The following is an 18,356-nucleotide window of genomic DNA, read 5'->3' as shown; positions in this document are numbered from 1 at the left end:
ACTTTTTAAAAGGGTACCCCACCAATGATGAATAGGGACCATTTTTTGACCATTTCTTCTTTCTAAAATGTATGTAGTCTTTCTACATTATCAGTAATATAAAGGTGTGTTCTTATGTTTAGTACATCATCCCCCGGTCTTACAGACGAGGCTTAAGGCTAGTCCTAGACTAAAACACATGTTTGAGCTCTCTCAATTGAAAATATTTTGCAAGGACGGATCTTAAAAGCGCCAGCGCCATTGATTTGTCTCAAAATACACACCAGTAACGTCTTTGTCTAAGGCATGTTTATAAAAGATCCTTAAACATCTTAATTTAACTAAGGCCTAGTCCTGACTATTGCTAAGCTTTGTCTTTGAAGCCAGGCCATTGTGTATGTTCTTTTACATGCCAGTACTCCATTGTAATGACTTTATTCAGATCTCTGAGATGCTGTGATTTGTGCATGTAGCTTAGTTTCGGAGGAATGCCTTATTCTGGGAAGCCAATCTCCGGAGGCAGACGGAACTTCAAAGGATGCATGGAGAGCATCAACTACAATGGAGAGAACATCACTGACCTAGCCAGACGAAAGAAACTGGACACCTCTAGCTTTGTGAGTCGATTTCCTTTTTTTACGTACCGTAAAAATCATATCAGAGAGAAGTAATCAGAGTTTGGTTTTTCGCTACATAACTTTTCCTAGCTATGACAGTTCTGCGCATATTTAACATGTTTTTGTGGGTTGTTTTGCCTGGAGGGTTTTGTGGAGGTGTATGACCATGAAGTGCTGGCATATTGCTCAAGCTGTGCAAGGTTGACAGCTGAAAATGTAGAGTGCGTTTCATCTGCCGTGGTTGAGACGTGATATTGATCGAGCTTGCATTTTAAACATCATATCTATTCTGCATAAATCTGTTTCATTTGTTCCAGCATGATGTTAATCATCTGCACAGATTTGATGACTGGTGTCAGCACTGATAATAATCTAATTTCCGCCGGCAAAGATATTAAAAGAATGGATTACATTATATTGATAGGACCGTAAACATAGAGAGACGCAATGCGTTATTTGTGATAAGAAGTAAAATACAATCTCATCTCTGCCATACTATTACACGTTAGTGTCAGGTCACAGGACATCAAGCAAGCATTAGGTATGTAAAATCTTATTTATTAACAAAGTATTTTATGATAATGATAGCTAACTGTGCATTTTCCTGTGTCTTACATGACTGATGTAAATTATAAACTATAAAAACGATGGACGACATGTCTCCATAGACTTCCATTGTAAAAACATGAAGTAAAAATATCTAAAAAAAAAAAAAAAATGATCGTAAAATCACGAATCGGATAATTGGTGCTCTTTAAGCAAGTTAAAAATAGGAAAGTATATATTACTTGGTTGAAATTGTAAATATTTATTCACAATTTTCACATGGTTGTTATGTTAGCATTTATTAAAATTATTATTAAGGGTTCAAGCGCAAGGGCTGAAGCCCTGTTGTAATTGCTAAGATTTGTATTATTATTAGCAATTGTATTAATTTCTCTGATATACAGTATTATGCGTGCAGGGTGCCGAACAAATGGGTATCCGGAAACTGTATTTACTGTTTTATTAGCTGTTGGCTATAGTAAATGAACTGATATACACTCACCTAAAGGATTATTAGGAACACAATACTAATATTGTGTTTGACCCCCTTTCACCTTCAGAACTGCCTTAATTCTATGTGGCATTGATTCAACAAGGTGCTGAAAGCATTCTTTAGAAATGTTGGCTCATATTGATAGGATTGCATCTTGCAGTTGATGTAGATTTGTGGGATGCACATCCAGGGCATGAAGCTCCCGTTCCACCACATCCCAAAAATGCTCTATTGGGTTGAGATCTGGTGACTGTGGGGGTAATTTTAGTACATTGAACTCATTGTCATGTTCAAGAAACTAATTTGAAATGATTCGAGCTTTGTGACATGGTGCAGTAGTCATCAGAGGATGGGTACATGGTGGTCATAAAGGGATTGACATGGTCAGAAACAATGCTCAGGTAGGCCATGGCATTTAAAAGATGCCCAATTGGCACTAAGGGCCTAAAGTGTGCCAAGAAAACATCCCCCACACCATTAAATCACCACCACCAGCCTGCACAGTGGTAACAAGGCATGATGGATCCATGTTCTCATTCAGTTTACGCCAAATTCTGACTCTACCATCTGAATGTCTTAACAGAAATCGAGACTCAACAGACCAGGCAACATTTTTCCAGTCTTCAACTGTCCAATTTTGGTGAGCTTGTGCAAATTGTAGCTTCTTTTTCTTATTTGTAGTGGAGATGAGTGGTACCCGGTGGGGTCTTCTGCTGTTGTAGCCCACTCGCCTCAAGGTTGTGCGTGTTGTGGCTTCACAAATGCTTTGCTGCATACCTCTGTTGTAACGAGTGGTTATTTCAGTCAAAGTTGCTCTTCTATCAGCTTGAATCAGTCGGCACATTCTCCTCTGACCTTTAGCATCAACAAGGCATTTTCGCCCACAGGACTTCCACATATACTGGATGTTTTTCCCTTTTCACACCATTCTTTGTAAACCCTAGAAATGGTTGTGCGTGAAAATCCCAGTAACTGAGCAGATTGTGAAATACTCAGACCTGCCCGTCTTGCACCAACAACCATGCCACGCTTAAAATTGCTTAAATCACCTTTCTTTCCTATTCTGACATTCAGTTTGGAGTTCAGGAGATTGTCTTGACCCGGACCACAGCCCTAAATGCATTGAAGCAACTGCCATGAGATTGGTTAATTAGATAATTGCATTAATGAGAAATTGAATGGGTGTTTCTAATAATCCTTTAGGTGAGTGTATTTAGTAGTATTACAAAGTGATTTGGTAAACTGTAGAAAATGCCTTAATATTTACTGTGGTACGATTCAAAAGGACTTTAGTCCCACTAAATGATTTTCAGGTTGTTGCGCACTTCTCCCAAAAATGTGTACCAGCCGCCACTGATGTGAATATTGATTTGAATTATTATTTCATAATCATATTGTGTGTTATACTAAAGGTTTTCCAAAAACACAGTCTATTACAATCAGCCTATAACATTTGCAAATAAAACTACTTTGTGTCTTTCTCCTCTGAACTGTTATGCAGTGTTTTAATATCGTTTTAATTAATTAAAATCTTATGTTTTGTCCAGTATTATTGATTTTGTCAAATCAACAAATCATGCTCGTGCTATTTTCACAAGGGAAAACTACTTTTTAATGAAAATAATGAGAGAAAGTACTGTAGTAGCTGTGACAGGGTCCCCAGTTACCTGTCTAATAATAAGAAAAATCGCACAGCTCTCCTCCTGTCAAAATTTGACACGTGTCCACCATACACATACTCAGTTAATATTTCGTATTATATTGATAAAACACTGCATATGGGGGTGGTTCTATTATGAGGTGCTGAGAAAGGCTGAGTGCACTTTTCATTGTGATGAGACTGATTAAGTTCTCTCTATTTGAAATGAGGATGAAGTGCATTTGGTGCCCAAAATTACCATTTAGAGGAGTGTAGAATTGAAGAGTTCTGAATAAAAACCCTCTTCTTTGCATTCATGAGCCCCTTTTAGAGCTTAAGGTACAGAAATGTATGGCGTGGTTTGAACATGCTGTAACAGCAGTTTGAGAGATCTTTCTATAAGCTTACGTTTCACATGAGAGGTCTTCAGCTATTTCAGACGTTTATTTAGTTTCTGGTCACCAAGGTTAGGTCCAGAATCTAAAACCCGGCACCCTTTCAATTCACAAAAAGGAGTTTAATAAATAAACCACACCGTACGATGTTCAAATGAAATTTTCCTACTACATGTGGTATAAATGGAAAGTTAGACATTTATTAAATAGTAAAAATATAAAGATGCAAATGTATGAAATTTCAGTCACTGATTGTTAATGTCATATAATGTTTTTGCAAAGTCTTATACAGTGTGTTTTGTGTATAATTCTACTTGAAATTTAAATTCGATGATTACAACCACATTATGTGAAAACCCCGCTGAGCAGCCAACCACTTTAAGCCTTAATTCGGCAGGGAAATCATGTTCAATTCACAGCGAAGAATCACTTAACCATCCCACGAGGTCTACACGGTGAACAACAGCATGCCCTCTAACCCTTTTACATAAATGCATTTTAAGTGTAATGAGAACTCTGTCTCATTTTCAGCGAAACCTGACGTTCTCCTGCGTGGAGACGCACACATTCCCCGTGTTTTTCAATGGCACCAGCTTCCTGCAGTTGCCTGGCAGGAGGGACCACAATATGGTGTCTGTAGGTTTCCAGTTCCGAACTTGGAATCCCAGCGGCCTGCTCCTGTTTAGCTCTCTGGCAGATGGGATGCTGGAATTGGCTCTGAATGGTGGAAAAGTCACGGCGCACATCAACGTCACCCAGCAGAAAAACATGCTCGTCGACGTTGCATCAGGTGAGCCCACATTCTTCACCCACATGCTTATTTATGACTCTCTACGTGGACATCTCATCAGGTTTCATCAGATTGTTGTCTTTATTGCCTAATAACCTATAGTTATTGTTTAAATGTTATACAATTTTGTGTGGACATAAAACTCTACTATAAATGATTTGTACTTATTTGTAGCAATATGATCAAGGGAGCATAATGCAGTTATTGAAGTCACATAATGTTCTAGAGGTAAATGTTATTGCTTTTTCATAGCTTAATGGAGTCCTTGTTTATCCTAGATTTTCTTTGACAAAATAATAATATAAACAGACGAGACAGTTATTGACTTACAGTTAAAGTATACAGAGATAAAATTCACGTTGATAGCAAGGCTCAGATAATTTGGTCTTGGAGGAATTTAAAGACAAATTATGAACCGCTTTTACTTTGTCAATTTTTAATGTCTCTTGTTTGCTGTGAATGTCTATTGAATATCATTATTGTCCAGAAAAAAGTAACTTAGATGTATTTATTTATTAGTTTTATTTGACAGAAACAATCAAAATAGCATTCCTACGCAAATATTGAGCACCAGATGTTCTCTCTTAGCAGATTCTCTCTCTCTCTCTCTCTCTCTCTCTCTCTTTATATATACAGTACTGTCCAAAAGTCTTAAGCCACCATGCCAGAATTAGATTAGTTGTTTTTGCAATGTTATAGTGATCATAAATAATTGTTTCTCAGTCTGTTTAATAGAATGCATCCAGAAAATACAGGAAATGTGTATATAGTTTTAAAAACTGTATAAAAATGTAAACTGATGTGTCAAGTTTTTAGAGTAAACTCCCCTTCCACTTGAGCAATAGCAGGAAATTGCAGGATCTCTTAAACCTAAATGAAATTAAATCCTAATTTCTAATTTGAAAGAAATTAGTCTTTTTACTTCATTCTGCTTAGAAACGCTCAAGATGTGTTTCGTGCCAAGAGAGATCACACTAAACACCAACAATGCCTAAAGAAGACATTTAGTCCTGAACAAAAAATGTTTGTACATTTAAGTTTGGTGGTGGTGGTGGCGGCCTAAGACTTTTGCACAGTACTGTATATACACTGTATATGGTAGTATGTACATTATATACAGTACAGTACAGGTAATTTATAGCCAATATGTCTCTTGTATGACATTTTATAAATCCTAAGACATTTAACAGCTACTAAACAATTAAATATAAATTAAATATGCAAATATATGTGACCCTGTCTGTGAAAATTGTGAATAATTTTGTATTTATCTAAATGATAAAAATAGAGAAAGGGAGTGGGATTAGAAAAGTTTGTTTATGAACTTCCTCCTACTCCTTTTGAACATGGGAATTTATTTATTTATTTTATTATTATTTATAATATTTTTTGGTTGAATGTGCTGAAAAGTGCAAGTCCTTATTTATCTGTTGTTTTTATTTTTTGTTTTTGTTTTGTATGTATGTATACACAGTATACATACTTTACTATAGCCTATATACACTATATGTATCTTTTCATTTTTATTTTTTTACATGTTCAAATAAACTTGTTAAATTAAAACTAAAACAAAAAAACAGTCTAAAATCTCAAACTCCAATTCTGAAAAAACTAGCATCCAATTATTTTTATTTCATCCATTTCACAATGATTTCACTCTTTGCCATGACCTTACTCACTATTAAAGATATCAAGGTTATATTTTCACAGAATGTTCTTTAAATCATGTAGGATGAAAAACATCAAATCGACTTTAGCTGGGTTTTTACGGAAAGGGTCACATACTGTGTTTATATCTCTGTCTGAATGAAAATATAACATTTTATATAGACTATAAAGTGATGAAGAGAGCTTCATCCCACCTTTAGACATTCAGGGCACACTTGTCAAACTCCTGTGCTAATAGGCCATTAAGAGGAAGGGTAGTTACTCTTACATTGTTAACCCAAAGGCTAATTGGGCTCCAGCTGTTGGGAATCCTTTATCTCTTTTAAGAAAAGCAAATTGACTTCGCATTGAACTTCAGCATGGAAGAGTCAGGTAACTTGATGGACTTCCATGCATAGTAAGCAGTCTGCGAAGGCTATGAGATTAATGAACTACGAATTGTGGTCTACTAATAGGTCTCCACGATCCAAACTTTTGATCCTGTTTTAGAGTTCAGAATGTTATTGCATTTACTGGATCGATTGTAAACTGTATCAGGAGTGGAATAATTAAAGGAATAGTCTACTCATTTTCAATATTAAAATATGTTATTACCTTAACTAAGAATTGTTGATACATCCCTCTATCATCTGTGTGCGTGCACGTAAGCGCTGGAGCACGCTGCGACGCTTCGATAGCATTTAGCTTAGCCCCATTCATTCAATGGTACCATTTAGAGATAAAGTTAGAAGTGACCAAACACATCAACGTTTTTCCTATTTAAGACAAGTAGTTATACGAGCAAGTTTGGTGGTACAAAATAAAACATAGCACTTTTCTAAGTGGATTTAAAAGAGGAACTATATTTTATGGCGTAATAGCACTTTTGGGAGTACTTCGACTCGACGCAGTAACACCCTCCCTCTCCCATTATGAGAGTGAGAAGGGGAGCGGACTTTTCAGGCGAGTCGAAGTACTCCCAAAAGTGCTATTACGCCATAAAATATAGTTCCTCTTTTAAATCTGCTTAGAAAAGCGCTACGTTTTATTTTGTACCACCAAACTTGCTCGTATAACTACTCGTCTTAAATAGGAAAAACGTTGATGTGTTTGGTCACTTCTAACTTTATCTCTAAATGGTACCATTGAATGAATGGGACTAAGCTAAATGCTATCGAAGCGTCGCAGCGCGCTCCAGCGCTTACGTGCACGCACACAGATGGTAAAGGGATGTATCAACAATTCTTAGTTAAGGTAATAACATATTTTAATATTGAAAATGAGTAGACTATTCCTTTAATACTATGGGTGTGCTACTGATTCTTCTGCATCACAAAGCAATAACTTTATAAATAAACTACCATGGGTCAGTTTTATTCTCTTGGTGTTTGATAAATCAAACTACAGATGAAAACATTGGTTCTTGATCCCAATCTGATTAATTCCTCTTTTCAAAGTTCTTTTTGGACAACGGTATATAAGGAGAGGACAGGAAACAGGGTCGAGTGAGGGGTATGGGATCGGCAAATCGAACCAGGAATTGAATTTTGTGCCTTATATCGTACCACCAGTGTTGGGGTTAACGCATTACCAGTAACGTGCATTACGTAATAATATTACTTTTCTAAAGTAACGAGTAAAGTAACGCATTACTTTTTAAATGTACACATTAATATTTGAGTTACTTTTTTAAAAAATTAATGCAAGTTACTTTTTTACTTTAATTAATTGGATAAAAATGATGTGCTGAATTAAACTAAACTAGTCACATTATGCACTCTATACGTACATGCCTGGGTGGGAACAATTTGAGTTTGAGATGGCAGGCCAGAGCTTGACATTTTTGTGATGAAATATGCAATTTCTGAATGCAAAACTTTTCAGTCATAAAAAACACCTGCAAGGCCTGAAAGAGATCAAGCCTCAGTCAAGGAAAAGTAACTTAAATGTAACTTAAGCATTACTTTCCATGAAAAGTAACTAAGTAACGCAATTAGTTACTTTTTTGGGAGTAACTTAATATTGTAATGCATTACTTTTAAAAGTAACTTTCCCCAACACTGTGTACCACTACACAATCGACTCTGACTGATTAAGTCATCTTTCCCAAAAACTGATTTAAAGTGATGGAATTCTACATATTTTCTGGTGAATATACAGTATAGCAGGATACAGTGGATATGATGGATATTGTTTATTTCTTCTTCATTTTATGAATCCTATTTTTCATTTTTTTACTACATGTTTACTACCAGATGTTCCCCTTTCTTAGAAATCCTCTGAGAAAAGCTCATCTTTGAAGCATATTTTTGTCAATAGAACATTAAAGAGGTTTATACATGTGGTTGCACGACGGGGTTTCTTTTGTCAATCAAACTGAGGATATTAGAATGCAGATGGTCTTCTTTTTAGAGCTTTGGGGGTTTTATCCATCTGCGGAGGCTCATTAGTTGAAGAGGTAGAAATGAATAAATCATTGGCTTAGTCATGCTTAGTCATGAAGATCTCATGAAGTCATGACGAAGGCTTGCTTGTTCAGTGTACCTTCATTGTGTACCTTTATAGACCTTGAAGAATTTGTAAACAATACTGATCTCAAAAAGCTGATCACACTGACCTTATAGGAACATATTGGCACCAAAGACTGCATATTAGTACCTCAAATGTACACATTGGTACCAAATACCTAAATGATACATATTAGGACCTATGTAGTTCCCCAGTGACAGCTAGGAACCATTTCTTTAGCTTTTTTCTTGACAGTGTGATCATAAGTGTAAGCACAGTTGATTCTTAATATCAGTGTTGACTCCAAAAAGTTTGCGGTCTTTTGCTAACCTTGTCAACCTTTTTAAAGCTGGAATTTTTATTAACCTATAGTGGTTATAAACATGCAAAGAACCAAATAGCTTGTAGAACTTGGGCTACTTTACATAGCAGCAATTGGTTACCATCCTGATCAAGCTGGTTTGAAGCTGATTTAGGTAGTGTGCCATTCTGAAAACCTTAAAACCCTTAAAGCAGACCAGTCTTATTGATCACAACTTGTCAGTTATTGGTAAAATCCCTTCCCATTGAACTGGAGTTGATATCTAATGTTGTAAATCAGGGATTTACCCTTCCCTAATGATGCACAGCACAAGAATCAGCCAGAGATCATCTAGGCAAGGGTCACGTAGTTAAGAGTAAACTGTGATATGTTGAGTATTAATTTCTTCACAGCTCAGCCCATATGCCTCTTGGCTCCTTTTCTTCGTCTGGGTTAAAGGTCCATTCTGGATGTCTTGAGCTGCAAATTGGCTTTTGGAAAGTGTGCGGAAAGTAAATGAATGAAAAGTGAGCATAGTCTTGCTAATAGGCTGCAGTTAAGTCAAATTCCAATGGGGACAGATATGTAATTGCCACAGCTTTCTGATTGTACTTATTATATTACCAATTTAGTGTATTCACAACTTAGTGATTTAAATCCGTTGAAACTAATTTTCTTCATCTTTTACTTTAATCACATATGATTAATGGCAGACACGTTACATTAATTGACACAGGAATTACATCCAGAGTCAATTACATCTTTGACTTTAGTGTGGAGGATTCATTTGTAATGGGTAGAAATAGTAGTCATTTAGGGAATAGATCTTCCCCACCGAAAACCTCTGCTGCTTTTGAGTCCACCAAAAACACGTCTGAAATATTCAGAGAAGTGTTCAAATGTGTTAAGTACAGTACGTGTTCGTAGGCGCAGAAATGAGGGGGCATTTGCGGGAGATGAGTGACAGGCTAGTGCAGGGGATTGACAGTTCGGCAGAGTAAGCAGTGGGTGTGCTGTAAATTGACCAATACTGAACTGCAAATGAGAGTTAAGAAAAGTTGGGCAGCAGCCAATCACTAGGTGGTATGGGGAGTAAATTCTGCTGATGGTGGATTAAGATTCCAATTACAATTTGTACACACCTCCATATTTTGACATGCACAACACCATATAGTACTTTATAGTACTTTATATAGCATTTATGATTTTATTTAGTAGATGACTTCCGGTTCTGTATGCTTTACGCTGAAATGGTGCTGTTTTCATACATAATGCCGTGCTACCAAAGACAACAATAACCAATGTCCAATGGATATGCTTGATAACATCTTAAACCTAAGTTAAATAAAATTTACGAACCTTTTATACACTTTATAGCTTTTGACAAAGGCATTTTCTTCTCACATACAATCAGTGATCGGAGTAATGCATTACAAAGTAACGCGTTACTGTAATTCCACTACTTTTAGCGGTAACAAGCATGTAACTAAGTATTTTTTAATGCAATTACAATTACTGAAATTCAAATGAGTTTGTTATTCACATAACTCTATTTTGTGAAAAATTAACACTTGCAGACAAGACATTTTTGATCTAACTTCGCAGGGCCGTGGTGGGCGGCGCAATGAATGTATGACATGTACCCAGTATGACATCAACTTGCATTTGTAGTCTACAAAAGTAATACATCTGAGAAATGTTAATATATTCTTAGATGTTTACATCAGCTTTCATGGAAGAAAATGAACAGCGATTGTTGCTTTACAGTAAAATATGCACCCTGCGCTGTACATCCGTGTTAAAACTCCATCGTATGTGTAAGTGCGCATTTAGTTTCACTCGCTCCGTATCCGACAAAACAATCCACGTACTCCGTTTTCTGATTAAAGGGATAGTTCGGCCAAAATTTATATTAAACCAATGATTTACTCACCCCGAATCTGTCTGAGATGCATATGTCCATCATTTTTCAGATGAACAGATTTTCAGTTATTTTAGAAAATGTTTAGATCTTTCAGTTAATCAAATGTGAAGTTATGGGGTCCACGTCCTTCAAGCCAAAAAAATGTGCATCTATCTACGGCTCCACGATGATAAACAAAGGCCTTCTGAGGGTAAACTGCGCCATTTTGTTGCAGAAATATCCCACTTAAAACTTTACAAACGAAAATAACTCGCTTCCGGAAATGCCGCCATCTTAGTCGCGTTCGCATTCAGGATGAGAGCTTACGCAGCATACGGAGGTTTCTCTGTTGGCGCTTTGTGCCCCCACCAAGCGTGCCGTACAAGCCCTGAAAAGTGAAGCCAAAACGTCTCGATCGCCCCCCAGTGACTGGTCCCTGTATAGGTCATAAAGCCCGCCTCCCCATGTTATTCAATGGGACTTGAGACCAACTAAAAAAATTTATTACACTTCAATTAGCTTTTTTCCGAAGCTGGTTTCTGTCATTTACTGTAGTTTTTATCACGCTGATGTAAATTCAAATGCTTGTTTTTGAAATAGGTTTGTGTTTAGTTAGTTATGTAATGATATAAAAACGGTGGTGTCACGTCATGATTGACAGCTGTGATATCGTGTGATATGCGCATTCTACGAGAGCGAGGGCGGGGTTTTGACTTCGCGCCTTCCCTTCCTGCTCACTACTGCGCATGACTGGTCCCGAAATTGCTATTGCGCAGACTCAAGACCCAAGATGTCAGGGCCATATCGGGACACTGGCGGCTTCACTTTTCACCAATGGAAGAGAGCGAACAGGCGTCGTCCATCTTTTTTACAGTCTATGGCCCCCACCCTCCGAATTTGTCATACATCACAAGTGCGTACACTACGCTGCTACTCTATCCTGAATACAGAGGAGTCTAAGATGGCGGCGCTACCGGAAGGTAGTTATTTTTGTTTATAAAGTTTTAAATATGGATATTTCTACAACAACTACTCGCAGACTCCCCTCAGAAGACCTTTGTTTATCGTCCTGGAGCCATTTTTTGGACTTGAAGGACGTGGACCCTGTAACTTTACTGTTTAGCAGCTGAAAGATATAAGACATTTTATAAAATTATTGATGCAGTACATAACCAAACTAACAAAAGAGTGACGCCCACAGCCTATCATTTAATCGTTTGACTGTTCGGCCAGAAAAGTGATCAACCCAGTTTTCCGGTTTGGTTACGTGACGTTCGACATATACCGTATTTACACCAAAGGCATACATGCTTGCTGTACTAGACACCCCTTGCAGTTTTTGGCTTGACAAAAGCATACAATTGAGCTTTCGCAGAATCTCAAAAAAATAGAAAATTAAAAGAGATTATATGAATTGCTTTTTGATTCAAATTTGGTACCGGCCTGAAAAAATAATTTCACATAACAGATGTTTACATGTAGTCCAAAACACTTAATAACAGACACCAATCAATTTGTTCAAAAGTGTACATACCCCTTTTCAGCTTTAGTTAATCTCTGTATCCTTAGTAATATTTTCTCTATTGTAATAGAGTCTCTGAAAAGATGAATCTCAACATTATAAAGTTACTGTTGGAATGGGGACGAATATGCAAGGAATGATGCAAGGAATACAAGGAATGTGCAGCACCTGGAGGATTTTTCAAGACCAGTGGACAGTATTATGGCTCAGATCAAAGTGACTCGCAAAAACACAAAAATTATATTTAACTTTCCAGGTAAGACAAGCTATCTCAAGGCAATTTGTGCGTATTTCACGAAGTGGCCACATTTATACATTTTTACCTTGACCCCTGTGACGTTGGGGTTGGGTTTTTTTAATATTAAGTGTACGTTTGGCACGATTAACTTAAACGTAACGTAAAAATTGCAATTTGTATAATCCCTCTTATTTTTCAAAAATGACAAAATGTTGCATATTTGCAAGGGGTATACACTTATGAATTAAACTGTTTCATGTAATTTCTCAAAGTATATAAAAATGCATTTACAGTTAAAGTTCAGACGCAACAGCAGAATTATGAATATCATATCGACTTTTCTTGCTTGTAATTTTGTCTATTTTTTCATTGTTTAATCTTCTGCCAATAGTAAGCACTCATTACTTTCCTGACTATCATCAGATAATTACTTAAAATTGTGTAGTGTTACTGGTAATCTAGTGTGCTTTTGTGAGGAACAGATTGAAAATGTTTTATCATAATGGTTTGTTTTGTTTGTTTTTGCGCTTATTTGCTAATGGAGCTAGCTCGAGTTAGTCAAATGCTGATGTTTACAGTAAAATTGTTAATCATCATAATGATACTCTCAGGAAATGGATGTTATTTTTTGGCAATATGATGCTAATGCTTTTGTGTGCTGGTAAAAAAAGTTTCTTGATTTCAAACTATTGTTTTCTTCGTCATTACTAGTGCTGTTATATGCTCTAAGCTAAACTAATGGGTATTCAGAGCATTGCCGCGCCTTCAGTTACAAGCAAAATTGACAGGGTGACTGAAAATTGCCAGTGATTTTCCACTCATGAAATGTACGCCTGTAGAACAACACTGACAAGTCGTGTCGCTGACAGTTTGATGAATCGCACCGATCACAGACCTGCTCCATTGTGTTAATGGGATAATTTGGAAAAACCTTCAAATTGTCATGCTTGGTGGCTTTTGTTGTGCTCCTTATATGCATTCAGCTGTTCTTCGTCTCTGACTCCAGCCAAGGTCTGATTTCCTCAAGGCATGCGATTTCAGAAGACTCTTAAGAGTAAGAAGTACGCCAGTTGCCTCACATAGTATTCTATCATATATCGATCCCGCTTGTTTAAGTGAATCTGTTTTCTGTGAAATTTATGAAGCCCTCTGGCGCTTACGAATTTGAGTTCACTATGTGCTCTGGTCTTAAATATTTGGCCCTCCAAGGAAAATTGTGAGCCTTTTCAATCTAGGCAGAAGGCAATCTTTCAACCTCATAAACTGGGATGATAAAACATTATAATCATAGTAAGGTATACTGTAGTGTTTTTCCTATCATTCCCTGGGGGGAATTCCATTATTGCAGTTCTTTCCGATTCAATATTAAACTTTACCAAGAAAGTTAAGGTGAACAAACAATTGAATATATTTTCTCGCTATTTATTACCCTGGTGAAATGACACACAAAATTGATGTTTGTCTATCAGTTTAAACAACTTTAAAGTCTCTTTTATAAATTCTCACAGTTTGTCTGTGGTGATAGTAACTATTATCATTGGTATATATGGGATTTTTCATGTCAAAGAAAACCCTGAAATATCAGTTGTTGGCATTGACAAAATTCACCCCAAAAATAATTGTCTCATCAGTTCTTTGTACAGTCAAACCATTCTCTAATCTATAATATACAGTTGTAATAAGCCTAAGAGTTTTGGACCATACGTACAAGCTTTTAAAGGTTGGATTTTCCCCATATCAAGCTATAAAACACATGTGTACTGTATAAAGAATAATATTCCCCTAATTAAAAATTTCCCTTACATTGAATACTAATCCAACCATGTGTGTAAAGCTTGAGTTGGCTTTGGAGAGCCATTTCTTTGCTTTGTGAATGTTGGGTTGTTTCAGCAGGGTGTCCGCGGATCCCTAAAAAGTCTTAAAACGTTTTCAATTCTTTAGTATGAAAATAAGGCCTTAATTAGCACTAAAATGTCTTAAATCCGTGTATCAAAGGTCTTTAAATGTTGTCCAACCAACCCTGCCAAGAACATTGTAACTGTTTTATACATGTTCGTCATGTGTCAAGCAAAACTGAATAGGTGGAATCTACTAAAGCACAAGTTTGTAGGAAGTTCGCTAAAGTGCGTAGACCGGGTATAAGCAAATGGAAAAAATTGTGAGTTTTAGCTATGCACATTTAATGATATTTGGTTACTTAATCCTGATTTTGCTCCGTGTTAAAGAACAGTTAGCGTACAGGGTCCGTTGTTTATTTTGCAAGAAAGTTTTAAAACTCAAGACAGCGGGCATGAAAGTTTTAGTGGCACACATGTAATGTAAGAAACATAAAGCCGCTGCAGAAACCTGTCGAAAACACCCGACATCTCTCATTTTGTTGTGCCTAACAGCAGGGTAGCCCTAAATAGCACCATGACATGCTAAACATCCGCATAAGCAGTTTTAAGCACCGCGGGTTCTTCTCCATCAGACATCCGATAAACGTTAGGCTCCACTGCCAATGAACAAAGCTTGTCTTGTTCTTCTCTTTTAACGGTGGTTGACATCCAGCTTATAGGTGCATTAGCGCCCCCTTTGCTCCGGAGGGTGGATCTGATAATAGGTCTAACACACTTTATTTCCCTTACTCCTGGTTTCATTCTCGATTATACAAATAAATAAGTAAAACCACATTAACCCAAATATACACAAAAAATTGTATTCAAATAAAACGATGCCTGTCCCGTTTGCACAAAGGTAATACTTTGCTGATTAATTCTAACAGTTCTGAATTAAAACATTAAAAGCTTTGTTTAATTCTAATTTGTTTACTCTGTCTATGTAAATATCTAAGTATTATATGATATATAAGAATTTAATGGTGTGGTCTTTTACTCTGTCATGCATGAAAGCCCACTGCTTGCATATCCTGTGCATTAGACACGCCAATGTCTCATCAATTTAACTATTTCTATTTTTGCCATAAAATATTTCCCTGCCATTGTTTTGTCTCAAGATACACATCAGTAAAGTATTTTGTAAGTTATATATTTAAAAACTCCTGAAACTTCCTAATATAAATAAGACATGATACATTATTTGAACCAATTATTATTGTCTCATTTTTTGTCATCCTAAATGCTTTTTCCCATTTAGCTCTATTTTTATTACCAAAAAATCTCATATTACTTGATCATCATCATTTACCAAAATAACTGTTAGTAAAACACCCAAGGGTTGGTTAAAACATTTAAAAATAATGTGATTTTAGTTCATTGAAATGTTATTTTTCTTCATATATTTTATCATTGGGGATTTCTTAAAACCTTGTATGAGGTTTAAGGTGAAAAACTTCGCCTTAATATCAGCAAAGTGTAAAAATCTTGTCTGATCTTATTCTCGTGAACCCAATCTCATTTCATGTTGTGGAGCAAGTATCTTGTCACCTCTAGAAAATACATCTTGTTTTTTGTCATGAAAGATAAAAAGTTCTAAAAAAGCCACATGGATACATGTAAACACTGGACTATAAAATTGGACTTCATTGTCGTGATATAGGTCTTAAATTTCATTCATTATGGCCTTAAAAAGGTCTTTAAAAGTCTTAAATTAGACTAGGTGAAACCTACAGAAACCCTGTTCAGCCCATGGTTGGGTAGAATATGAACATTTTTTAGGTTAATTTAAACCAAATGGCTGGGTTTGTCCATATTTTACCAAACCATGGATTTAGCCCAGCACATTGTTTGATATTATTTCTTCAATAGAAAGCATTTGCATCATTTCTGTGGACTTTCGCTCATGGGGTATAGTAGTAGATGCAATCTGATACTGAATGTTTTTGCTTCTCTAAAAACTCTTAAAACCTGGTTTTATGTAGATTCGTTTCAGAAACTGTATATATTGTATATGCTGTGTCTCCAGGTAGAGATCGTGCGTAGACTGGCAAATTTACAGTATGTGCAGGAGAGGTGATGTTAATTTTCTTATACACTGCGAATAAAGTTCATGTTCTGAATTTAAAGTTAGTGAAAGATCATCAGTGTTGGGGTTAGTTACTCAAAAAAGTAATATATTACTTATTACATATTACTCTCCAAAATAGTAATGCCTTACTTTACTTTATTACTCCCTGGAGCAAGTAACTAGTTATATTACTAGTTATATTACTAGTTTCATTTTTTTTCTGGGCAAGAATGTTTATTTGGGCAAGCCACGGCCAAGAAAACATCCAAACACAAAACTCCCAAATCAATAAAAAGTTACAATTTTATTAGATTAAATTTGATAACAATTTACTCATTCAAAATACAGGGATGACAACAGGTTGCAATTATTTTTAGATGGACACCTTTAAATGGACAGCTGATAAAAGAATGACGGTTCACAATAAATTATTTCCTGATTAAGACTTCCAAGAGTTCTGTATTCTTAGCAGGGGGATACCATGATGTTAGTGCACATTATTTACCCACCCACTATACACAGCAATGCACAGCAAATTCATCCAACACCCAAACATATAAATATATCAATTTAACACCGCAAAGTAATAAATACACAATCAATTCAATAAATATCATTAAAATCACTCAAGCTAAAGACACAGCCTTCGTCAATTACGGTAAAATTGATATACAAAATTGATGGGATAAACAACCTGCACACAACCCCTGTTTACATACAAACAAACAATGAAATGAGCGTCGGGGGACCGTGGCATAACCTCACATTCATCAAGGTCTCCACGGCGAGGAAACCCACCGTAAATACACCACATTTTAATACAACATAAAAATTACTGCTGGCTTCCTTACCCGCTACCGGACGTGGGGCACAGCGTTCGGAGAAACATTAAAGAGTGTGCACTTCACCGTCATTTGAAGTTATTTTCCTTCCGTTGAACATAATAAAATAATGACTGAATCTCCTCCCGTCGAAACTAGCGAACCTTCCTCTGAAAAAAAGCTTGCCGTTGTTGACGCTTCCATTTTCCCGATCTGTCTTTGAGTGTGCCGCTCTGCTGCTGGCTGCCGGGTGTCGACCAATCGGTGATGGTAAATGATACCTCATGCCAAACTTAGACCAATCACTGTTCCATTCACGCCCTCCTCCACTTCCCTTTTGTTCTCTGTGTTGTGTGCCTTTGTGTGATGAAGGTGCTACTGGCGAATGTAACGCAAGTAACTAGCTCGGGAAAACTGTAATAATATTACAATTTTCAGACGGGTAATGCGTTACACTACTAGTTACTGAAAAAAGTAATATTATTACAGTAACGCGTTACTTTGTAACGCGTTACACCCAACACTGAAGATCATGATGGATGTTGTACAATAATCCATTGATTTTTTCAGTGATGTTTGTTCACAGCAAACTCAAAAGCCACACTGTTTGTTTCTCAACAGCTTTTTTACGTACGTAAATAACTCCCGGTTCCTGTTTGCATCTCTTCGTGTTCGGCTAAAATAAACAGATGTCTCAGGAAGGCTTTAAGATCAGTCATTTTGTTTGGCTCATACAAAATGCATAGCACAATCAGTCATGTACCTATTTTTACTGTCTCCTGTATGAGATTTGGAAATTGCAGTCTAGGTTATCTCAGCTTCTTACATTCATAGTGTCTGTTATGTGACAGTAACAGTTTACTTTGGTTTATTGTCTATTCTGTTTGATATTTGTTATTGTCTAAGATCAAGAAATCTGTAATACTCAAAAGCTTTGACCTCGCTTAACCCTCTCCAGTTTACGGTTGAAAAACAGTAGGTTTGTCTATTTCAGAGCCACGTCCCTGGTTAA

General features: G+C 36.5%; 1 protein-coding gene across 1 annotated transcript in view; it reads left to right on the top strand.

Moving 5' to 3' along the window:
* cntnap2a (contactin associated protein 2a) overlaps positions 1–18,356 on the top strand; it is a 459,495-nt gene that overhangs the window by 233,623 nt on the left and 207,516 nt on the right. Inside the window, exons 7-8 of the mRNA XM_073864211.1 lie at positions 453–596; positions 4,201–4,459. Coding sequence (XP_073720312.1) covers positions 453–596; positions 4,201–4,459 — 403 coding nt within the window. The remainder of the gene's footprint in view (positions 1–452; positions 597–4,200; positions 4,460–18,356) is intronic.

Source organism: Misgurnus anguillicaudatus, chromosome 25 (genome assembly GCF_027580225.2).
Source record: "Misgurnus anguillicaudatus chromosome 25, ASM2758022v2, whole genome shotgun sequence".
Classification (NCBI taxonomy): domain Eukaryota; kingdom Metazoa; phylum Chordata; class Actinopteri; order Cypriniformes; family Cobitidae; genus Misgurnus; species Misgurnus anguillicaudatus.
Note: the sequence above shows the minus strand (reverse complement) of the source record. Positions and strands in the feature narration are given on the sequence as shown.